Source organism: Stegostoma tigrinum, chromosome 17 (assembly GCF_030684315.1).
Source record: "Stegostoma tigrinum isolate sSteTig4 chromosome 17, sSteTig4.hap1, whole genome shotgun sequence".
Classification (NCBI taxonomy): Eukaryota; Metazoa; Chordata; class Chondrichthyes; order Orectolobiformes; family Stegostomatidae; genus Stegostoma; species Stegostoma tigrinum.
The window spans coordinates 32,746,043-32,772,117 of NC_081370.1; the positions used below are offsets into that span (position 1 = coordinate 32,746,043).

Consider the following 26,075-nt stretch of genomic DNA (forward strand, 5'->3'; position numbering starts at 1 on the left):
CATGGCCAAGGCTGTTCCTCAATGCTGTGGCAGCACGTTCTGCCTTCCCAATGGCTTTCAAAAAAGGCCTGCAGCTCTTGCTAGCTGAAGTTTCCACTCCTGGAGTCTTTAATGCTGTCTTTAATCTCCTGGTGACTACTTAAATGTCTAAGTGGTTCCAACCTGCCCAAAGGAGATAACACCAGGTCACTTGCCAATTTTCCAGCCAGCAGGCTTGCCCAATGCTTCCACAAAATCTAATCCACAAGGTGATGTAGCAGTCCTGACTCTGAATGAAACGTTTGTCAGGATGTCTCAATCTAGAGATGTTTTAAGGCCAAATTCCAGTGCAGTATGCTATGCTGTCTGAGGATCCTGTATTCGAATGCCATTGTTAAACTGCATACTCTCTCAGGTGGACAGAAGAGATATCATGAAACTCCTGGATGAAGAACAAGAGAATTCCTCATGGCACCTGTGCCATTATTTCATCTTCAAGCAGCACTACTGAAACACACTGTCTGGAAATGGTTTCAGAGATAGTAGGAACTGCAGATGCTGGAGAATCTGAGATAACAAAGTATAGAGCTGGACGAACACAGCAGGCCGAGCACCACCAGAGGAGCCGGAATGCTGACGTTTCCGGAGACCCGAAGCGTCAGCTTTCCTGCTCCTCTTATGCAGTTTGGCCTGCTGTGCTCATCCAGCTCTACACCTTGTTATCTGGAAATGGCTGGCTGCTTGTGTAACTCTGCTGTGTGCAGGTTGGCTGTCGTATTTCCAATGCTACAGCAGTGACTGCATTTCAGAAGTACTTAAGTGGTTGCAAAATGTTTTGAGACATCCTGAGGTTGTAAAAAGCACAATACATAGTAAGTCTTACTTTTCCACTTTTTATTCCCTGTGCTTCCCTGACTCTTAACATGTTCCCTTACATCTTCCAGAAGCTGTTCATTCTCACCTCTGCATTTAGCAGAAACTGGCCCCCGGAGGGCAATTTCACAGAGAGGAAGATATACTGTAACTAACATCACCACAGGACTGTAATGACAACTGGTGACTGGCAGAAGCAGTGAAATTGGCTGAGAAGCTTGACAGCACCTGTCAAGAACTCCCAGTCTGAAGAAAATCAAATACTCTGAGAACAGAAGCAGACAAAAGTGTCAAGTTTATTTTTCCATTTCCTGTCATTTTCACTTCCTCTCTATACCGGATGCAAGATCAAAAACATTTGGTTTGGGATAATAAGCATGTCTTACAGTAACATTTAAAATACCAGAAGAATCTTCCCAATAACTCAACAAACTTATCCAGACACTAGCTGAGCCACATGAACCAGGAAATGCCCATGACTGAGTCCCACAGTGTGAGTGACGTATTATTTGAATCACTGCAGTTGGCCTTGGTCTGGGGAAAGAAAAATTGAACTGAGTTCTGAAGAAGGGTCACGGGACCTGAGAGGTTAACTCTGTTTTCCCTCCACTGATGCTGCCAGATCTGTGGAGTTGCTTCAGCTATTTTCTTTTGTTTCAGGTTTGTAATATCTGCGGTTCTTTATTTTTTTTTGAATAAAGTCCATTTTTTTGTCTTTCACATGATGCAGGCATTGTTGACTATGTCAGGATTTATTGCCCATCCATAATAGCCCAGACAGTAGTTAAGAGTCACCCACATCCCTGTGGATCTGGAGTCATAGGTAGACCAGGCGCGGCCAGACAGCAAATCTTCAAAAACAAGCATTATGATAAACAGAGATAATGGGAACTGCTGATGCTGGAAAATCTGAGATAACAAGGTGTAGAGCTGGATGAATACAGCAGGCCAAACAGCATCATAGGAGCAGGAAAGCAAATGTTTCAGGTCTGGACCCTTCTTCAGAAAGCTGTGTTCATCCAGCTCTACACCTGGTTATGAAAATCAGCTGTTTTTATAGAATTCCTACCATGTAGAAGCAGGCCATTCAGCTCATTGAGTCTGCAAAAGCCCTCTGAACAGCATTCCAACTAGGCCCACACCCCCTACCCTATCACTGTAACCCTGCATTTCCCATGGCGATTTCACCTAGCCTACACATCCCTGGACACGACAGACAATTTAGCTTATCCAGCCCCCCTGACACGTACATCTTTGGACTGTAGGAAGAAGCCGGAGCGCCCGAAGGAAACCCTCGCGACATGGGGAGAATGTGCAAACTCCAGACAGACAGTTGTCCAAGGATGGGCTCAAACCCGGGTCCCCCGTTTCTGTGAGACAACAGGGCTAATTGCTGAGCCGCCCTGCTGCCCCAACTGGCGTTTGCCATTGGGATAGCTTTTTATTCCAGACTTTTAAATTGAATTCAAATGTCACCACCTGCCCTGGTGGGATTCAAACACACGTTCTCAGAACGGTAACCTGGGGTTCAGGATTGTTAGCCCAGTGAGATTATCATTACATCATCACATCCTTAAACAGAGTTCATTTGTTTTTCTTTCTCTTACATCTGTAAATGCTCTTACACAAAACGGAGCCTTTGTTTCCCCATCATCAAATCACCCATAGATTTTTTATTCATCTATTAAACACGGCCATTAAATCATCAGTGCTTCTAAAGGAATAATTTACATACAAAGCCCATTAAGAACAATGATAACATTAAAGATGAGGGAGAGGCGAGGAGTGAGGGAGGGGGCTTAATCAAAATGGTGTTGGAAGGGGAGATAAAACATTCAACCTACTGTCATGCCCACCTCTCTCTAAAGGTATCAAAAGTTTGGTAGGCACCACATGCTCCCCCTCCAAGGACACCCAGCCAAACCTTTTCTAGACACAGTGCTCAGTTAACCTGAATCCATGACCAATCTAAAGCCCACTCCAAAGATCAATTACATGTCATCAAACTCCAGGCTTAAACTTCCAACAGGAAAGCAAAACAGAAAATCAGATAAAACAAAAATATGGGATAAGCAAATGTCTAAGGAAAGAAAACAAAGATAGATAAAAATAGAAGAAAGAAACGAGAACGTGAAATAAACAAAAATTACACAAAGGAAAAAGTCAAAAATCAAATCCCTACAGTTCAGCAAGAGACCAATGAGCCATTAAGTCTGCTCTGATTGCCTGAAGTGCATCCCACTCAGACTCATTTCCTCACCCTATCCCTGCAAACCCACATTTACCATGACCACCTAATCTGCTCATCTTTGAACAGTATGGGGCAATTTTTTTTTAAGCATGACCATTCCACCTAACCTGCACATCTTTGGACTGTGGAAGGAAACTGAACAACTCAATAGAAACCCACACAGCCATGGGGAGAACATGCAAACTCTGCACAGTCACCCAAGGCTGGGATTGAACCCAGGTTCCTGGGGTTGTAAGTCAGCAGGGCTAACCACTGAGCCACAATGCTGCCCTATTTTTTTTCTGTACAGAGGAAACACAAGGTCAAGTAATAACTCAAGTAGAAGAAAATACAGGGATGGGAAAAAAATGACTAAAGGAAAGAAATACAAAAAATTATTTCAAGACATTGAAGTTTTCACTGGCTAATTGCACTGACGAGGGCACTTATTAATAGAATGCTAAAGAAAATGGGGAATTGATTTCGCAATTCAACTGCTAGGAAGTAAATGGGGACTGTAGGTCAGGAAAATGTGTTGTACATGTGTGTACAATGGTTGTCCTGATGGGGAAGTCAGTGCAATTATTCACCTTGTAATTCACGTTAAATAAAATAAATCTGACATTTCTTTCAACAGATTCATAACATCTTGAATCTCAAATGACAAGAGAAAATGTGCGAAATATAAATTAATTAAATACCTATAATGAATGTAATTAATATAAATTGAAGACATGAACAGAAAAATGCTAGAAAGCAAGAAAATAAATGCATGGCCCTGCCACCACATCTTTTTATCATCTTTTTAAATATCTCATTGTCCTCCCAGATACTCTAGTGCTGTTCAATTCATAATAGGACATAAATAGCCACATTTTCTGTATTAAATTAGCAGCACAGCTTTGTTATAGATATCAAAGAAGTAACAATACTGTGAGAGAGCAAGAGATTACCCTCCATCTTAAAGTGTTTACCAATGTCTATGAATACCACCTGGCCTGCTATGGAAAAGCAATGGTATTAATATAAGCCAATATGGTTAATGCCTCACTTTTAGTGTACAATTAAGATTCCAAAGTAATTGTTGATGAGCACAAAATAGCATTCTCCTTATTTCCATCATTTAACCACCATTCCTCAGGTTGGATCAGCACAGTGGCTTAGCGGTTAGCACTACTGCCTCACAGTGCCAGGGACCTAGTTTCAATTCCACTCTCAGGATGCTGTGTGGAGTTTGCACCTTCTCCCTGTGTCTTTGTGGGCTTCCTCTGGGTGTTCTGGTTTCCTCCCACAGTCCAAAACTGTGCAGGCTAGGTGGATTGGCCATGCTAAATTGCCCATAGTGTTGAGGAATGATTAGGTAGGTTATAGGAGGATAGGTCTGGGTGGGATGCTCTGAGGGTCAGTGTGGACTTGTTGGACCAAAGGGCCTGTTTCCACACTGTAGGGATTCTATGTTTATCAACTTGTAGCTATTTACATCACCAACATATTGAATTAGCCCAAATCAACACAGTTAACAAACTAATAAAAGTCGATCAGAAACAAAATATATATAACCACTAAATTGGGTGTAAATTGAAAAATATTTAATCAGCCACCCACTACACTGAGTTAATAAACAAAAGTTCACCTAGGTAGCTATTATGTGGAACTTTATAAAGCTCTCATCCTGGTATATACAGATTTACAATGGATGGAGCATTTTTTTTGGAATTCAGATGGGGAGATCTATGAGTCTTCACATTTTTTACATCCAATATCATTGCTAAATTGAGAGTCTGGCTACCCGAAACTTTCCATCTACCCCCATACTTTCCCGAATATGTACTCTTAGAGCTCTAAACTCTACACCGAGAGCGTGCATTTGTAAATCTACCATATTTCTTCGTACAAAAGAATAGGTAAGATTTTCAGAAGAGGTTTAACAATTATCACCTTCAAAAGAAGCAGATTGGGAATAAGATAGATGATAATTAGAATACCTTGTGACAAAGGTTGCTCTAGCTGTAGCAAGTAATCTTTAGCTATGTAGCTTCTAAAACAGTTTCAGTTTAGTTATTTTAACTTTAGGTGATATCAAATTGGTTGCCCAAGTTGCATTATGCTTAATTTTGTTTCCCATTGACTTCAAAGTCAAGGAAAGGCCAACCTTGTGCTCTGTTTTCTTGGAGGTGTATGCCTGTGTAGCTACAAGCAACACAGAGACCACTCACTTGTTTCTTTTACTTAAGACAAGGTCCAGAAATAGTTATAGGTACTGTGCATCAAAATGCTATATGCACAAAAAAGGAGAGCACGTTGGCATCATGCGTAAATGACTAATTTAATATTGTTTACACTATTACCCAAAAAGGTTTTCCATAATTTGATCTTATATTTCTCAGTCTGCTAGTTTGCCTATCTCAATGTTGCAGACCTCGTGGTTAAGACAGACCTTTTACTGGTGCTACTCCCTAACTGCTGGAAAATGACAAATCTATCAAAGTCTGTAGATTGCACTTTTCTGTGAATTTAACTATACAAACTTATTTTTAATTTAGAAGTGACAGTAGGTTGGTATTTTGCACTGTATGTCAAAGGGCTCTACAGAATGCGACAAAATGATAGAGACAAAACAGTTCAGTATTCCTGCAAAATAAGACTATTAACACAACTACTGCCGTGCGATAGGGGTCAGTGAGGAGTAAACTCTGTCTATGGAGAGCCAATATACTGAGGTTGACCTTTGGGGATTAGTGATGAAAATGTAGGAATTTTGATTATTGTTTGGAATCAGAGACTTGATTCTGAAACCTGTGAGAGGGAATGTTCAGCTTCCTCTCTGGAAAAGATGAACACAATGAGCCTAAGTAGCTAATTCTCATTTCACGTTTTTATGCCTGAGTTGAGACAGACTGAACAGTTTATGGGCAGCAGAACTCCAGAAAATTAATGGAAGTAAGCCCCTAGTTTCATTTCAATGACTTGAGTGGGGTGCCATGCAGAAATGTGGTGTTGTCCCAGACAGAAAATATGTTATAGATGAACTCAACACATTACCTTGTTGTCTGAGACGAGCTATCTAGAATAGAGACAAAGAAACATGCAAATAAAATTTCTGATTTTTCAGCAAAATACCTTAACGCTTTTATCACATGGTTGACGAAATGACCAAGCTCAAACAAAATATAGTAGAGTTGGTGCTCATGCCTCAAACTCACCTGTTCCTGCTGTTGGCGGGCAAGCTCCATCTGCTGCCTCTGTTTCTCAATTTGTGATGCTGCTAGCTTCTTCTGCTCATCATGTGCTGCCAAGAGCTGCTCCCGTAAGCTAATTAACTGGTTGATCATGGCAGACAGCTGGCGTTCCTTTTCGGCAAGACTTTCTGGTGTACCTGAAGAAAGAAAATGACATTCAAGGTCAACACGAGAATGGAAGGCAGAACTTTGAAATATAGAGTAACAGACTGGGTGTAGATGGATTACATAGGATCAATCAGTAGGTCATTCAATACCTTAACCCTGTCTCCCATTTCATTAGATTATGGCTGAGCTGGATCTCAAAGTTGGAGTCAAACTTGATGCACCCATTTGGGTAATTCAACTCATGAGGTTTCAAAATCTCAAGGGTCAAAACTTTCTTAATAAGGAAATACAGAGTTCTCAATTGCTATGCATGACTAAGTAACTTACTTACAGCATTACTGTCTGCCATTCACATGTGTGAGAGCCTGTTTGGAGGTGAACTGCAAACTTTTTCCGAATCAGTATCAACAACTCCAGCATCATGGATAACACATTGCACCTACTGTTCACCATCAGAGTGGCTAGGTAGCTCAGTGATTAGCACTGTTGCCTCTCAGTACCAGGGGCCTGGGTTTGATTCTACCCTTAGGTGACCCTCAGTTTGTACATTTTTCCTGTCTCCATGGGTTTCCTCCAGGTGCTCTGGCTTCCTCCCCACTCCCCACAGCCAAAAGATGCTCCGAGTAGGTGCAGTAGCCATGGGAAAAGCAGGATTATAGGGACAGGTTAGGGTAGGGGAATGAGTCTTTTTGTGATATCTTTCTGAGGGTCAGTGTGAACTTGATGGGCCAAATGGCCTCCTTCCACACTGTAGGGATTCTATGATTCTATTATCTCCAGATATGATATCACAACAGGAGAACTGCCAAACACCAATTCTAACTTTTGCAATTGTGCCCTGGTGAGGGGCCAGCTCAGTTTAATTGTAAATGCTTGACGCACTGGTTATTATCATTAATGGGCTGAAAATTGGGGCAACCTGTCTACAATTTTCCAGAACATGCAGCCATTAAGTGAGGTTCTCTGCCAGTGATGCTTGTTCAACTTTAATATGTCTGACCTGCCCCTAGACAATCCTTGCAGATAACAAAACAGGGTAACACGAAGGCAAATAAATCACAATGGCAAGTGCACGTATATCTCCCTCTGCAACGTTTAAAATTACAGGGCAAAGCTCTAAACTAAAAATGGACAAATTGCATCTCCTGAGTGACATACAGCTCTTAAATAATTGAAGTGTAGCTGTTAGTAAAGTGCTGCTGTTTGCACCTATCCATCCATTCAATCCCAAAGTGAGAGACGTATATTAGGCACAATCATACATGCAGCCTTCTTCCAATTTAGTTCCAGTTAAACTGTAAGTCGAATCTATTACAATGTCAAACAATTAAATGTTTAATTATATTAAAAAGGGGTGCTTCCCATCCATTCAACAAATAATCAACAGCTCTGCCACTGTAATGGAGTTTTGGGACCACATATAAAGTTTAAATCCAGATTCCAATCTCAAGGTGCTAACAGATCATGGCATTTTGATTTACTGGCCAATGAGGCAATTGTGCTAAAATAGTCCTTTCCAAACCTTCTGGCCTACGAAATTTCAAACAAGCCAAAATGGAAAATAAGAAATATAATCACAAATAGATCTTAGTAGCCTAGGTTATGAACAGCATATTATTAGGGGTCAGCGACCACAGCTTGGACAACTCCTGGTATTTTTGTTAACACCACAGGACATTTAGAATGCCAGTGAGTGACTAGTAAGGTTTCCACTTCTTGAGCTTTGAAAGCTGCCACACATGCAGTTCACTACACGTCCCTCCTACATGCACTCAAATGCTGATTTATCATGCAACAATTATAAAGGAATTTAATCAAATGAATCTGGCGTAAGTAACTTTTTTTTTCAAAATTTGAGAGGCTCACCATTTTATACATTAACAACATAACAACTTATTTCATGTCTAAGCAGAGCTGTTGCTTCTATTAAAGCAGATTAATCAACAGACTCCAATATCACCATTCAACACTTATTAGTAGATCACATATGTTGTTGTCATAAAGGTGCGATCTCAAGATCACTATGTAAAGGGCAGTCATTCTTCTGGCTCTTCTGTACAGTTCCAAAACTTGGGCTACATATAGACACCACCTCAAGACCCTTGAAAAGCACCATCTGCACTGTTTGAGATGGATTTTCCACATGAGCTAGGAGGATTGATGTACAAACATCAGTGTCCTGGAAGAAGCCAATTGCACCAGGGTCAAAGCCATGATCATCCAAACACAACTCCACTGAACAAACATACACTTAGAATTCCTGAGTTTCAACTGCCAAAGCAAATTGTCTTCGCCCAGTTCAAGGAAGGCACTCAAATGACAGGAGTCAAAGAAAAGCATTTCAAAGACTCTGTGAAGGTTTCCCTCAAGAAATGCAAACTAGATGCTAATGCTCGGGTGACCCTCATTGAGAAGAAACCAACTTTGGGGAAACTTCTGTGTGAATGGACATAATTCTTTGAGAACACCCAGCAGCAATAGGAAGAGCAGTAAAGTAAGTGGGAAAAGGAGTGCCAATGATCTCAGGGATAAGGATCAATTTCCCCCTCCCACAGTCACCTGCTAAGAGATCAGAAATCGAAGTCTATGATTAGCCTTTTGGCCAGTGGAATGGAATCTCATAGGTTGACAATCATACTCACGAATGAATGCTTGCCACCACCAATGACAATGTTCATACAAAGTAAAGTCAAAAAGAGCAATTCAAATGAAAACTCCTGAATACACATGCAGTTACACTATAAATATTTTTCTAACTTAAAACTTCAGGTATACTACATATTATAGCAAGAAAATAAATTCAAGTAAATGAAGTGAGAATGCATGTGTTGGATTCCTTTCACTAATTCCTTATTATGGGGTAAAAATATTTAATTTGGGCAATTCTTTTGATGCATTTCCTGTCTCTTAGTCTTCTTTGGTGCTACCTGGATTAGATGTTCAGAAACAATGTAAATACTTGTCCATTACAATCAATATGCCATTGATTGAACTGTTAAAAGAAGAGGAAGTATAGGTATTGAAGATAAGAGATCAATTTATTTGTATATATGTATTGTACTTCATTGGGAACATGAGCAATTGGACACCAGATACAAAAAGTGATATTTGCATAAAATTCCCACAGCTAACTTTCAGCTGAATGCATTAACCTTGATCTAACCTGACTAGTGTGCAGTCAGCTCTCCCCTTTTGTTGACCTCATATTACCTCTTCCCCTTTTATGTTGATCCTTTCCATGTAGGATATTTCCCTCCCTCTTCAACCATGTCTCCTCCACTTCTTCTCTAAGTATCTCAACCTAGAACAGGAGACACATTTGTTTGTTGCTATTTCTAATCCCACACCTTGAGCAATTGCATTAAGCAACGTAAAATATTTAGTCTATAGACAACATTTCATTAATTTTATCCTATAACTTCTTTAGTACACTGACTCCAGCCACTTGTACATTCATCCTTCCATTTATCCTACATGCTTTCAGCTACCAGACACCATATTCCAGAATTCCTCCCTTTTCTCCTTTTAAAACCTTCCTTGAAAACTACCTCTTTATGAACAATTTTCAACATGTGTTCTACAATCTATGTTGTGGCATCTTCTACATTTGCACTTTGTGTGTCTATAGTCCAAATTGGATGCTTAACTAAATTAAAAATGCTATATAGATGTGAGTTGAACTTATTCCTATTAATCTGCAAATTGAAGTCAAATCACACAACAAAAGAAAGGAGAATTCTTACCTTCAAGTAAGTTGATCATTCATATAGTTTTAGTGAATCAAATTATTGCAAATTGTAAAAGGATTTTATTTCTTTGTTCAACATTCAATTTAGATGAAGATATTACGTAATTAAACATGCTGCATAATGTTTTACCATGCCATGAAAATAACTGGCCAGCATCCAGGGCTGGTTTCTGAATGTGTCACTGGATGCAGTGCCACTTGTTACACAAGACTAACACAAACCTGATCCCTTTCAATGACATCTACATCCCTGTCAATGGAAGGACTCAGCAAGAGTATGTTAGATTTGTGGGCAACAGAAAACAGGGTCAGCTTCACTCTATCCAGTTTGAAACTTTGAAAACTGTTGACTTAAAACATTAAAACTAAACTCATGAGGTTGTAAAAGTGGAGAGTGAGAGATATTTTCAAATAACCCTGTTCAGACATGTTATTACACACTGCTAAAGCAGGTAGGGCTTGAACCCAGGTGTCCCAGCTCGGATATAGGGGTCCTACCATGGTACCACAAGAACATATAGCTAAATCCCACAGATTTCTGGACATGTGCGCACTGGGCTTAAAATATGTAAAATATGGCATGCCTGTGGCATAGTTTCTTTATACTCTTATCAACATTCACACCAGTAATTGTAAATTGACAAAATATCTCAGTTGCAAAAGAAAAATGTAAACCTTACAGCTGGAACAACATCGTAAAACTAAAATGGTCTAAATAAACCCAGAAACATAGTAAAGAAATAGCATCTCTCCAACTTAAACTGTGCTCCTGTGACCTTACATATGGGAAATTCCACTTGCTCACAAGACTTTTATGATAATTGTTATCAAATAAAGCTGAAGGAAATGTAAAAGTGATTCTATAAACAGATTTCAGCTAAAACATTTGTACAATTCATATGGTGTGTCAAAAAAAATTATAAAGTCCATGTGCAAGACGCTGCTCTATCATATGGACTTATAATGACTAAAGATTTCTCAGTTGTTAGTACAAAGCAGCTGAAAGACGTATTGTCACCTTTTCCCAATTCCTCCGTCATTTTGTTAATAGTGAAACAAGCCATCCAGGTGATATATTAATGAGACATAATAAAGAAAATGTAGAAACATTTTCTCCACACAAAACAAATCGACACATCCTGACTATTAGTGTTTCACAATTTTAATTTGTTCCATTTCCAGTTGACAAACGTTAGCTTTTTTCTTTCAGAAGCAGGCTCAAAAACCTGGACTCACACCAAATGTTTTTACAGATTGAGTTCTTGGCTGATGCTGAACATTGGCAAGTTTACTCATCTAGTCCAACAAAGACATTTTACGCAAAATAATGAATGTTGGTGAAGAGCATCGCAGTTACAAAGGGTTCGGATATCAGAAATGTGGACATCAAAGCACAGACAAGCCACAACATCAGCTGAAACATGAGATTGCAGTGGTAGTCATAATGTTCCTTTCTTCTCTCCTGTAGGTGAAGACGTTTAGCTAGTGTTGGGATACAAGTGCATGACTTGACCTCCTCCAAATGTCTGTTATTCTGCCATTGGCCATAACTGTGGTTCTTGGTAGGCTGTTCTAACTATAGGAGGCATCATAGCTCTGCTTGATCCTTTACCGATACACACAAATGAGTAAGTACCCATACAGAAATACAAAACAAAATTCACACCAGATGGTGATCATGAGGTGGCTCCGAAGTCTATCTTTACCATTCATAAGCCCAGAAGCATCATCTACTTCATTTTACTTCAGCACAAACCAACATGGACCTTGATTTCAACTTGAAATTTTCTAGCCTGTATAAGATAGAATTGCAGTGCAGGTTCCTATGAGCATGGGATCAGGACAGTTGTTACAAAAGCATAATATAAAGTTTTTGGTTTAAATTGTTTTAGAGAATAGTTCCAACAGTACAACATTAAACCCCTGTCTAAAGGAACCAAATTTTAGATCCCACTTTTGATCGGTGATGATTTTCATCTACCTGTCTTTCAAAGAGCTAAAGTCATTATCTTACTTTTGAATACAAACTGAAGCTGTATTAAATTACTCTTTCCTCCCATCTGCAAGGCGGTTCATTATTCATGTCTCAACAACATTAACTTGCAAGCTCAACAGAAGCTCAAAGATTGGAAGTAGAGAACGAACAGTAAACAGAAGTTAAAGCTCTCTCGAAGTATGACTTTCTCATATTGGAAACACTTATTCAGCCAGAAACCCGCTAGTATTTCTCAACATAAAACAGGGCAATTAACTGATGATAGACCTAACACATATAGGAAGGTAGCAAATGATCATCATTTTGTTGCTTAAATCATGTAGGGATTAATAGATTCTTGTGAATGATGACAAGACATTAGGCTCTTTCAAATGATCAGATCCCATCTGAAACCACTAGACAACAGCTCCAAAAATTTATAGCCGTCATCTGAACCCTAATATGTGATTAGCATCTTGAATTTACCACCATGTAACTGTTAAATGATTTACATACTAAAGAGGTATGAAATAATTAACTAACCTGTGATTAGCTCAGAAAGACATTAGGCTATTAATAAGTAGACAATATTAAAGGCTATCCTATCACAAGATGGTCTATTACAGCTGTTCTGTTTCTCATGACTGTATATGACCACAGATTTGGAGTAATCAAGTTACTATGCCCTTTAAAAAGCAGTTGCCTTGTAAGGGATCCCAAATAGATCATTTTCTTTGATTATATTACATAAAAACATTTTGGTGACAAAATACAAGTATTTCCATAAGCCAAATACACTTTTATCATATAGCATGTAATAATTCTAACCTCTCCACACGATTGCAACTCAATTCCTTATTCTTTCCCCGTCACTGGCAAGAGAAGAAAGGAATTATATAATTGTGCCACAGTCCCAGTACTTTTTCTATATGAATTTCATAATATAAGTCAAAATTAACAACATACAGATCACCTTTCAAAGTTTTGTCCATTTGTTTATGATACTATGTTTATCAGACAATTCAAAGGCTTGACATGAAATTCCAATTTTTATGCTTCCGGGATGATTTTTAGGCAATAAAGGTGAAGGATGTCAGTGCTGATAAGTGCTGTCAATTTAATGATTATTAGCTGAAATTTGACCAATTCAATTGTTATTGATGACATGTCCCACCAAACCATGAACAAATCTTTCCTAACATAGCTTAGATACAAGTTTTGACAGCTAATGGGGAATAGGCAGTCGAGATAAATAGGTAATTTTCAGGTTGGCAAGCTGTAACTTGTGCTACAGCTATCAGTACTAGGGCCTCAAAAATTTACAATCCATATCAACAACATGGATGATGGGATAGATTGTAGTTAAAATGACAAAAATAGGCAGGAAAGTAAGGAAGTGTCAAGGGGACACACTGAGTTTACAGTGGAATCTACCTAGCTTCAGCAAGTGGGCAAACATTTACCAGATGGAGTATAATGTAGGAAAATGTGAAGTTGTTAACAGAAAAATAGTATGTTATTTGAATGGAGAGAGACTGTCGATCCACAAGATACATAGAGAATTTGGATGCCCTGGTACATCATCACAACATGTTAGTGTGTAGGTGCAGCAAGTGATTTGGAACGTAAATGGAATGTTGATGTTAATTTCAAGAGGAGTTAAATATAAAATGAGGAAAGTTATGCAACAGTGTACACAACATTGGTGAGACCACATCTGGCATGTTGTGTACAGTTTTGGACACCATACTTAAATTACATGGGCAGCATTACAAAAGAACATTCACTTGACCATTCCTGAGATGAAGGAGTGAAATTTTGGAAAGTGTTAAGCAAATTGGACGTTCACATTTGAATTTGGAAGACTGTGAGTTGAAGTGATTGAAACACATTCTATGCAGAATTAAGTGGGTGGATGCTGAAAGGTTGTAACCCTTTGTGAGGCTGAGTTAGAGAGATTTTTGATCAGCAGAAGATTCAATGGTTTTGGGGGCAGGCAGAAAAGAGGAACTGGGAGATAGATCAGCCATGATATTATGGAATGTTGCTGCAGACTCCAAGGGCAAAACGATCTACTCCAGATTGCAGTTATCATCTGGATGAAGGAACAGAAGGCAGTGTTGTTAAGTTTGCAGATGATACAAAAACATATGGAGATGCAGGTCATGTTGAGAAAGCGGGAATCTTGCAGAAAGACTTGCGCAGGTTAGGAAAGTGCTCAATGAAGTGGCAGATAGAATACAAAAGTATGAAAGTGTAAGGTTATGCACTTGGAAGAATAAAGGTGTAGGCTACTTTCTCAATGGGGATAGGCTTTGGAAATCTGAAGCACAAAGGGACTTTAGAGTCCTTGCTCAGGATTCTCTTAAGGTTAACATGCAGGTTCAGTTGGCAGGTATGGATCTAAATGCAGTGTCTGCATTAATTTCAACAGGGCTAGAATACAAGAGCAGCAATGTACTGCTGAGGCTGGATATGGTTCTGGTCAGACCACATTTGGAATATTGTGAACACTTTTGGACCTCATACCTAAAGAAGGTTGTACTAGCCTTGTAGGGCCTCCAGAAGAGATTCACAAAATGATCCTAGGAATGAAGGACTTGCCATATGAGGAATGATTAAGGATTCTGGGACTGCACTCAATGGATTTTAGAAGGATACGGTGGATCTCATTGAAACTTACAGGATATTGAGAAGCCCAATTAGAGTGAATGTGAAGAAGAGGTTTCCATCAGATGAAGAGCCTAGAATACTAGGGCACAGCTCAGAGGGAACAGGTGACCCTTTAGAACTGAGATGAGGAGGAATTTCTTCAGCTAGAGGGTGATGAATCTGTGGAACCCACTGCCACTGGAGGCTGTGGAGGCCAAGTCGTTGACTGCATTGAAGACAGAGATCGATAGGTTCCTGATTAATTAGGAAATCAAAAGTTACCCAAGGAGGCAGGAGAATGGGGTTGAAGAACAAATCGGTCATGATCAAATGACAGAGGAGACTTGAATGGGGTAAATGGCCTTGTGTTGTTCTATATTTTGTCATCTTATGGTAATTTTTGAGTCACTGCTAAGTTGCTTGTTTGCTACACCTTTTTTTCCACATTTACTTCAAATATTCAGAAACTGAAGTTTTTCTTCAAGACTACCTGTGATACGTCCACTGATGTTTGCTTTAATTGTTATTTAGCTGACTGGTGGTGGAAATGGCATAACATAAGTGAAAACAACCATAATTGTTTAGTACCAAAAGATATGTAACACCACGTGATTGATTTCATAGCTCTATTCAATTTTTTTTATAAATTATGACAGGAAAATACGCAGTTTTGTGTACATCTACATTTTATAATTCACATATTACAATGCATTAACCAATGGTACTATATTGTATCCATTTTATATTACATTAATGACTGATTTTTAAATACGTTTTCCTAGTTTTTTTGTTAGCCCTTTTTTATTGGTATAATTAAATTATAATTTACTGCTCAGATTACTTACAATCATTTATTGACTATCATCGCAGCACTGTTTGACAAAGTATCCAAATTCTATCTGTATACATAGTGGTCAATTTAAGCTATCTGAGGATTCAATCAATACTTAAGAATTTGATCTCTTCATTGATAGATATTTGATCATACAAGGAATGACAGCTGGAAAATGGGGAGTAAACTGCTTCCATCCAATTTTGTGTTCTTACTCTCTGAAACAATTTTCTGAAGATTAAGAATCGTACATTTCAACTGCTCACCTTAGCCTAAATTCACATTTGGGGATGTGTCAAGGAATATGCCACACCCCCTCAGAAATCAAGGATTGGGTCAAGGCCTCTGTTCTCTTAGCGCTCATTCATTTTGTGCCTACTTCAATACTCACAGAATCCCGGCCTTGCCCTGTCTTGACTTTTGATAATTTACCACCTCAGACAGTGATTAATGGCTCAAGAAACTTTTATTTCAACTTGCTACTTAACACAGAAACAAAGCAATTTTCTCCTGACAACTATGGAAAGCTATCAGTTAAAGGGGGGAACACGTTACAGTGCAGCACTGTGCTATGTCAGTCTTATGCCCACAGCATGTACCTGCAGCTTTTGCAGCAAACACAATGGATGTGCATTAACCAAATGGCAATGTCTCAGAGTCAAAGGTATTAGCCCTTAGGATCAAGTCAGGGAGGAATATGCAAAGGTGAGGGTGACCTGGTATAGTCAGGCACAGGTAGCATCAAATCTCATTTCTGGCCAGTTGGCCGCTTGGGACAGACAAGGTCGGGGGGGTACATATTGCTACAGTAAAGGAAGTGGGCCATGGGCAGTCCAGCAGATTCTGTGCGAACATCCAAGGGATTCACAGTAAATCAGTTGGAGGGCTGTACAGAAATCAGTCACACATTTGGGAAGTCATTAGAATCACAGAATCCCTACAGTTTGGAAGCAGGCCATTTAGCCCTTTAAGTCCACTCCAATCTTCCAAAGAGCATCCAACCCAGACCCACCCCTCTACTGTATCCCTGTAACCCTATGTTTCCCATGAGTAATTCACCTAGCCTGCACATCCTTGGACAGTACAGGTAATTTAGCATGGCCAAACCACCAAACATGCACATCTTTGGACTGTGGGAGGAAACTGGAGCATCCAGAGGAAACACACGCAGACACGGAAAGTTGGTGCAAAATTCGCATAGACAGTCACCTGAAGCTAGAATCAAACCCGGGCTCCTGTCACTGTGAGGCAACAGTACTAACCATTGATCCATTGTGCTGCCCAAGGCTTTGAGAGAGCTTTGGCCACATAGCTGGCTTCCTTTAGGTGCAAGGCTGTACGGACGGCACTCTTGTGTTGAAACCACAACACATCATAATGCAGCTTAGGTAATTATCTGAAGTAACTTCCATTCTGTGAATGAGGGCATCATCTATAACCATCAGTACTACATCTTGGAAGTCTGCACCAGGTGACCTGGTTGCTGACATGGTCCCGACATCCTTGGGTGTTCACACATCCCTGGTTCATTTCATTTTAACCTCACGAGGATGGTTATTGCAAGAGAAGGCCTAACCTGTGCAATGATGATTAATGATTCTAGTACAAAGACCTGACCAAGGCAGAGTGTCAATACAATATCAATCGTCCTTTACCAGGATGTGCAAATGATGGGCTTCCTGAAGATGAGATTTCAATCTTTGGATCATTTTGAGAAGGGCCTTTCATTACAATCCAGACAGAGTGTGTTGCATAATCCCAGTGGTCTGAACAAATGGATCAGGGAAAGAGGACATGTGACGGAGACCGAAGAACAGACTTCCAAGGATGGAGAAAAGGACATTGACGGGGAGCATTTGGGATATCATGAACAATTGGCTGGAATAGACAGGTGTTTGATTTTTAAGGGGATCAAGTGTAATGGGAGAAGGCAGGAGAATAGGGTTGAGAAGCATATCAGCCATGATGAAAAGGCAGATTGGACTCGATGGGCCAAATCGCCAAAACCTTCCCCTGTATGTTATGGTCTTATGGGTGGAAGTGACAAGGGAGTCAGCAGCATGAACATATTTTGTGAAAGGCTGAGATGAAGATACTGATCTTTGCAGTAACCTAAAATCTTCCAAAATGAGAATTAACTGTTTATCTCTACTGTATGTTTTCTTCCAGTTAGCTAATTATTACATGCCAGTACATTAACTCCTACTCTCCATGCTTTCATTTTGCTAACCAACCTCCTCTGGGAGATCTTATCAAGAGACTTCTGAAAATTCAAGTACACTACATCCATTGGAGTGCTTGAATGGCAGAGTGGGAGTGCTCCTGCCTCTGAGGCAGGATATTCAGGCTTCAAGTTGCAGCTACTCCAAAGGTGTATAATAACATACCTGGACAGGTTGTTTAAATATATCTTCTATATCTATTGATTCCCCCAAATCAATTTTGTTAGTAACATCCTGAAAAAGCTGCAACAGAACCAGAATCTCCAGCAGCCTGAGTTCTTTGTTCGGCTTCACTTTTTAAAAGGGCGGCACGGTGGCTCAGTGGTTAGCACTGCTGCCTGGCAGTGCCAGGGGCTCGGGTTTGATTGCACCCTCAGGCAACTATCTGTGTGGAATTTGCACATTCTCCCTGCGTCTGCATGAGTTTCCTCAGGATGGTCCGGTTTCTTCCCACAGTCCAAAGACATACAGGTTAGGTGGATTGGCCAGGCTAAGTTGCCCCATAACATTCAGGGATATGTAGATTAGGTGGTTTAGAAGGGAATAGGTCTGGGTGGGGTGCTCTGAGGGTCAGTGTGGACTTATTGGGCCAAAGGGCCTGTTTCCACACTGTAGGGATTCTATGACGATTCATCAAACATGATTTTGCATCTGAAAGTCCCACCTGGCTATGCCCATTCAAATCATAATTACCCAAGTGTCCATTTATCACATTTTTAAAATATAATGGATTATGACATTTTCCCCATTACTAATGAAAGGCTAACAGGTCGACACTTTTTTTTTGTTTTTTTCCCCGCACTCTCTTTACATTTGGTAGTGCTTCCAATCTGCAGGAATCATTCCGGAACCGTACAATTTTGGAAGATGATTGCTAATGCATTAATCATGCCATTGTCATCTCCTTTAACACCCTGATATGTAAAATATTAGGTCCCAAAAACTCTTATACTTTCAGCCCCATTGATTTCTCTGATGTGACCTTCTTATAAATAATAACTTCCTTTTATTTCCTCACTCTCCCCAGTCACTTAGATCTCTAACTCTAGAAAATTTTTCTTACATTTTCCTCAGTGAAAGCAGAACAAAGTAATCATTTAGCTTCTCTGCCAGTGCTTTCTTTCCTGTTACAATTTTTAAAAGATCTTTTACAAGGTTATCTAAATTAATTGTTTTTTTTTGTTTGCCCTGTTTCCTTTTTGACAGGCTTTCAGCACTCAGAGCTTCTTTTAACTGAAGCACACAGGAGTCTAATAGCTGCCCTCAATATGTGGCTTTTACAGCACACTTGTCCACGCTAGCACATCAACTCACTATCAGATGCAGAACAGTATTCTGTTGTTAATATTTAATCCAATATTTTGTATATCGTTGGAAGAATAAAACACCAACATACGTTTCAACTCATATCTATGGACCAGAATATGAATGTTTCCCTGCAGCAAGGAGATGATTAGATTGCCTTGAACCTCTGGCTTTTGAAATCTCTCTCTTTGAAGCTTCCTTTCCACTCTACATGGTGGAACATTCCATGGATTCACATAGCAAATCTTTTTAGCAATCAATGAATTCCATTCTTAGATATTAAATTATCATCCAGGCTTGGCGTACACTTAAAAGTACAATCTGTCTGTGAGTAATTCAAGGTCTTGAGTCATTGTCATGAGAGCACCTCTCCTATTCCTAACAATCCCTCTCCTGCAAGAGACCAGACTGAACTGTCAATCCTGTGGAAACCCACCCTCAATTTTATTGGCCTCAATTTTATAAATTTGGCATGAGGTCAAAGTTCCACCTGCCTAGCTGCCTAATAGCAGTATTGCATACCTTCAATTTTCAACTTGCTATCTTTGTGCGAAAAAAAACACTCCCAAGATACTTTTAGGACCTCTGGGTTTGTGCGTCTCAGCTCTAAATTGCCCAATTGCTTTTCCACTTCAGTTAGGTAAAACTAAGTCACTGTAGAGTTTAGAAATGAGCTTTGATTCTCTGCCACATGGAGTTGACAATTTCTGTCAGCATGACGGTAAGGACCTTGCGATTGTGGCTCTGGTAAAGAAAGTGGTGTAATGAATTGGTAGAGTTTCTTAGCAACAACTACTGTTGGAAAATGCACATGGGTCAGAAAGGAACAGGCCTAGTTGTGAGGTTGAATGGCATGTCAAAACACATTACGTAAGCTCAGTCAGAAAGTCTTGTATGTGGGCAAGGTACCAGAGGACTAGCAGCATCCAAAGAATCTTTACTGAGGATGAGTCAAATTAGATTTTATTGGAGGGTGGCAAAAGGAGGAAATAAAAGACTAGTATAATGTGAAGTTCCAGTAAAGTATTTTTATACACAGATTGTCCCATTAAACTGTTTCAAAATTAATTTCTATTGTAAAAATTACAGGTGCTTCTGTATTTGGTGTCTGATCATTTTTCATTTCCAAGAACTAATGGTTTGACAGCTAATACATGCTGAGGGAAACACCTTTTTAATCAACTCATTGGTGGTTATATGAACTTTGCTATTAAATCCACTTACTACTTGTAAAACATTTAAAATGAGAATGAAATATGTATGTTTTAATGTTAAGAGGTGGCAGCACTTACATACTATGCGGCAAATAGAAATACATTATCAATAGTGTGGCTCTGTGATGTGAAGAAAGAAGCACAACAGGAATCCATTTTAACTCAGTCTATACACCGCATAGACCTTATCTATTAACACATCTCATTAATAAGTTATATAATATGCAATACTATAATGTCATTTATTTATTAAATTACCATAAACCAAATTTACAAATAATTGGGGATTTACTAAGATTTCCAGCTGATCTGACATATTTAAATATGTGCTGCTCAGTTTATGGCATCTTAATTAAATAATTTCATATTGTTTGAGTAATGTATCCTATAGATTTCACAAACCATGACCCAACCATCAAAACTGAAAATATCATACCTATGAAAATTCTACCGATTTGGCTTGTGCCTGACACACAGAAATAGTGCCCACTCCACCAAGGATCATGAATACTTCACACCATTTTCATTAATGTTCAAAGCAGGGCTCTTTTATTCATACATTTTATTGATTTTTCATAAAATGTGGAATGAAATAAATAACACAAGACAATATTATATGTTGCAAGCAGCAAGAACCCAGTGATCTTTGGCTCTTGCAAAATACAACCCTCACAGGATTCCCCCTGCAAATCTGTCACTTGTTGATATATTGTGTACCTTGAATGGATGCAGAAATGGCACAAGTATATTTAAAAAGAAAGAAAGCAGTTGTCTTATTTCAAACTGATTTTGACATAACAGTAGATTTGCTCTCACTCAAAGGACAGCAAAACAGCACTCATGAAGTAATTCCTTCCTATCTACTTTTTAGCTGTTGTCAGTGTTTCCTCAGTGCTGTTTATTCCCCATGGTCTGTCTGCACTTACTTTATCTGCTCTGTTTGCTATAGATTTTGTTCATGCTCAGAACCATTCGAATGTTAACAAAAAGAGTGTGAAGTATTTGTGATTCATGATGGAAGAGGTGTTGTTCATGTTACTTATTTAAGTAATATCTTTACAGAATGACGTAGAATTCACAGAACAGAAATGGGCATTTAGCCCAACTAGGTCATGCAAAGTTACTCCCACCCAGCTTTGTATAAATCTATTAGCATATCCCTCTAATTCATTACAAGTTGTGAGTTTGTTGGTGAAATAAATGGGAACTACAAAACAACAAGGTGCTGCAAATAATGCAAAGAGGCGGTACTATTACTAAGAGTGACCTGTGGTCGAACATTCAACCTGTGCTGCTGTCAAAAAGAATCACTGTTTGGCCAAGCAAAAAGTGAACAAGTGTGTTTGAACAACATGTTTTTAATCTCTAATGAGTATTAAAGAGGGAGGAATGGGTTTTACATGCAGCGATCATTGAGTGTTTCTGAACTTGCAATTACAATTGGGAGTGCAATTCCCCCACTGAAAAAGAAATGAAGTACGGATTGTTGGTCAAAGTTCTTAACCATCATCCCTAAAGTTTGCATCCTATACTTGAAGATGGTGACATATACTTGACTATGTAAATTGGCAGCAGTGGTCATTCAAATTTCTTAGTACTCTATCTATTTGAGCCTGGAAAGTATTTCCAAGTAAATGTACCTTGGGGTATGACTGCATCAAAGCCAAACCATACCTTGTCATCAGATGACATTTACCTTTCATGAATGACTCACTGGATAAGTCTTAATTGTGGAAGCTCTGGCTGATTGTTACTATCTATAGCTTTTAATTGCCATTCTCTACCATCAAACCAGCTATAATCAACTAACCCGGCATAGGCCAGAGATCGAAGCTGGCCTCTCTACCCTGGATGCCTCAGAAGCATACCAGGCATTCTTAGTTAATCCATGGAACTAATGGTTACTTTTTGAAATCGATGTTACATGTTAACAAGTTGTGAAATGCCAAACTATAACCTTCCCACAGATGGACAGCAGTGCAGAAGTAGGGAAACCCCTGTTTACAGAGAAATATTCTACGGCAAAATTTTACAGGAATGAAAGAGAAAGATCAAAATGGCATTTAAAGTGTTAAGTTTTTTCTCCAGGTCCTTAAAAAAAATCAAGGCACATCTGTCTTGAGTTTCTTCTGGGTTTGTCAGGTGGATCAGTGCTCCCAAGAGCCTGGTTCAGCAGAAGTATTTTAATTTGACTAAACACCTGATTTATTTTATCTGTCTAACAAGAAAGGGCAGTTTGTCTTAATACTGCTTGTCAGCTGCTGCGTCTATTCACAGCAATTTACAAGCAACCTCTGCCATTGAAAGCAATGCGGCACTTACCCTTTCTGAAGCACCCGAAGGGGTCATGCTGTGGAATTACACATAACCTTTTTAAAAAGAACTGGCCAGTTACTTTGTTCAAAATTAGCAAATTGTGGATCAAATTATTCACACACAACTTTATTTACAGCACTATATAACACCACCCAAGGAATGCTGACCCATTGGTTAACAATGGCATTCAAAGCATGCTAATCACTCACAAATGTTGCTACAAACTGTCATACACTGTTTAGTTGTCATTAGAATATACTGCTGTGTCCACTTATTATTTATAAAACAGATAATGTGGGAATTACACATTTCTATGTTAAATGAAGGTAGTGCTAATATAATGTTGGATAATTTCTAAATATATTACTGGCTGTGTGAGTTATGAGCTCAGGAGTCTCACATGGAAATTTGTTTTCACTCAGTCCTTACATCAAACTTGACCTTAGTTATTATTTTAGGTCTTGTCGATAGGTTGCAATATGTTCCAGTCCTTTTTTGTTATTAAATTATTGTAAGGAGGAGTTTAAAAAGGATTTGAGATTTTAGAAACTCTTAAACATTCAATTTAATCATTAATTCTGGGAGTTCCTGACAATTTATCATGTTAAAGACTGACAAAATAGTTTCATGAAACACACTTCATTACTATCAACATTAAGGCAGAATAACCTAAGTAGAGTCAACAAAGGAAAATAACCAAGCATGTTTGGCTTCATATCATACTCTCAGATGCAACTTTATGCTCAGACCTTATTTGGATGTTGTGAGCTGCATTCTCTTTTCAACTAATGCACTCATCAATAAACTTGGGCCCAAGCATTTTGTCTCTAGTTGCCCTGAATTTAAGGACAAATTCCAGGGGTTAAGGGTCATGCTTCAGATGACAAATGCTGTGAGCTTGTACTGTAACTATTTCCCCTCATCTCCTTTGCTCTCTTCAGTCGAGACATAGTCAGCTATCTTGGAATCATGCTGTTAGAACACATACTTGAAATGATGTTCTCCCTCATCAATGAGAATATCCTATTTAGGAGCACTCAACAATAATGTTTAAAAATAGTTGGCTTACTCATGTCAATATAACCTCAAGTGTGGGGATTTGTGACTCTATTCGAACAGTCTCATCAATTTCTCACCCGCAAACAAATTGGCTTATAATGCTGCTTTTACTTTCAAAAAGGTGTAAAAATCAGGGGATCCCTTTAGGCAAATTTTCTCATTTTGCAAGACAAAACAGGTCAATAGGATAGAGGTCTAAGTTTAACCAGCAACAATCATCAAGCAATATCAATCTTTGCCTGCAGATTATAAGAAGAGTGGCTCTAATGTTGTACAATTTTGATGGAGAGAATAGTGAAGACAGCTCGTATAATGAATGATCATTTCAATACATTGAGGATGATTTTTTTTTTCCCCTGTGGTGATAACTTAATTTTCTTTCTAAGTGTGATTTTGCTATATAGTAGATGGCATGGTGAGTGAAGGGCGAAGGGTGCTCGGTAGGGAGAAAGGGTGGTATAAGTTAACATGGAGTTGGCATAGATACTATAAAGGGCCATAGGGATGGCTGGGCACATATTGGTATGAAGGGCTATGGGAGATGGGTAGCTTACCATTAGGGATAAAAACCAAAAGAACTGCGGATGCTGTAAATCAGGAACAAAAACAAAGTTGCTGTAAAAGCTCAGCAGGTCTGGCAGCATCTGTGAAGAAGAAAACAGAGTTACCATTTCAGGTCCAGTGACCCTTCCTCAGTTCTGGGGAAGGGTCACCGGACCCGAAACATTAACTCTGTTTTCTACTCCACAGATGCTGCCAGACCTGCTGAGCTTTTCTAACAATTTTGTTTTTGTTTTCATTAGGGATATTAGAGTTGGATGGTTACAAGGCACAGATTAGCACAGGATTATAAAGGACCATGCTTGCAATTACATCAGCACAGGTTGCTATTGATAGGGAATGAAAAAAAATTAGATAGTTATATTTGAGTATTTGTTTTTAAACTTTGCTCTAACTGCCTGAACCCCAGGCAGCTTTTTGTGCAGGCCATCCTGGGAACTGGTAAAATCCTCTTGTTTGATTGACTTTAAGAGATTGAACCGCCTGTGACACTGAATCCACGCTTTAGAGACAACAAACCTAACAATTTCACAGTGAATGAAAGGAACACTAATTTACCTCACAAAGGAAGGTAAATTAGACAGGAAACAGCAGGAAGAATGGGGAAAGTCCATCAGTACACAGAGATGGTGATCAGTATACTTTTTGACTTCTGTTTTGATTTTCACCCCACTTTTATCATTAATATGTCATGTTACTAATTATTTTCACATTTAGTAACTAATAAACTCATTCTTTTGCTAACTCAAGAAAGCCTGGTTAAATTGGCTTCTTTTCAAACATAAATTCTTTTGGTCTGGGAGAAAGACATCTATAAAGGAATGGATACTTCGTAAATTAACCATGTTGAGACCAACCAAGGGGATTGGTGAATAAAGAAGGAGAGTTAGTTCATTTCTCTACACCCAGGAGCTTAAAAATTCAGGACTTTCATCTGGAAATGTAAAAACTTGAGGAATCTCATCTGAAACTGAACGTAACAACAGATAGCTAGTTGTGGCATGATGAGGTGTACGTCACATGTAGGTAAGGATAGGTGCTGAAGAACATGCAAACAGTGGAAAGCTCCTATTAGGGAATGCAGTACTTTCTGAGCTCCGCATAGCTGGATGCAGATGCTAAGCCTTAAGAGAACTTTGATAAAGAGGGCAGTCCTGCACAACAGGTGTGTCAGTGTTTTCAGCAGCATTGTGCACCCTTGGAAAGGATTTAGAACAGCCCCTTTCTATCGTGACTGCAACGTTGACTTTGTGAATGGTAGTATTACACAACATTCTACCAATAAAGTGCTTGTATGTGCCTACTGCAGGCTTCTCTAACAGCCAATTGAGTGGCTGTAGGCAATCTGGTTGTATTAAGCACCTCCACGTACCCATCCAAGGGTATAGAGCAGTCAGCATTTTACAACTGTGGCCCCATTCCTTCCAACCACGCAATATTGTGCATGGCACAGCAGACAATGCCTATTCTCCATTTACTTGCTGGTGAATCAAGTAAGCCTTCTCTGGCTATGTCCATGCATTGGAATCATATCTTCAGCAATGTAAGCTGGTGTTCAAAAGGTTCCAGTTGTACCTTTTTTTCTGCATCAATGATAGGATCCTACCTGGAGATATTAGCTCTATCCTTAGAGGATAACACTTGCCTTCAATGAGTCAGCTACTAATACAGAGTGGGGCTGTGGAAATCTGGACAATGAAACTGTTGCAGAATGAAGAAGTCATGCCTTCTTCGAGAATACCTTACTCATACATGATGTAAA

General features: G+C 39.2%; 1 protein-coding gene across 13 annotated transcripts in view; it reads right to left on the reverse strand.

Moving 5' to 3' along the window:
- The window catches only part of sox6 (SRY-box transcription factor 6), a 624,359-nt gene that overhangs the window by 189,501 nt on the left and 408,783 nt on the right, over positions 1-26,075 (reverse strand). For all 13 annotated transcript variants that reach the window (XM_048545909.1, XM_059652056.1, XM_059652052.1 and 10 more), the window contains one exon: positions 6,286-6,458. In XM_048545909.1, the coding sequence (XP_048401866.1) occupies positions 6,286-6,458 (173 nt within the window). The remainder of the gene's footprint in view (positions 1-6,285; positions 6,459-26,075) is intronic.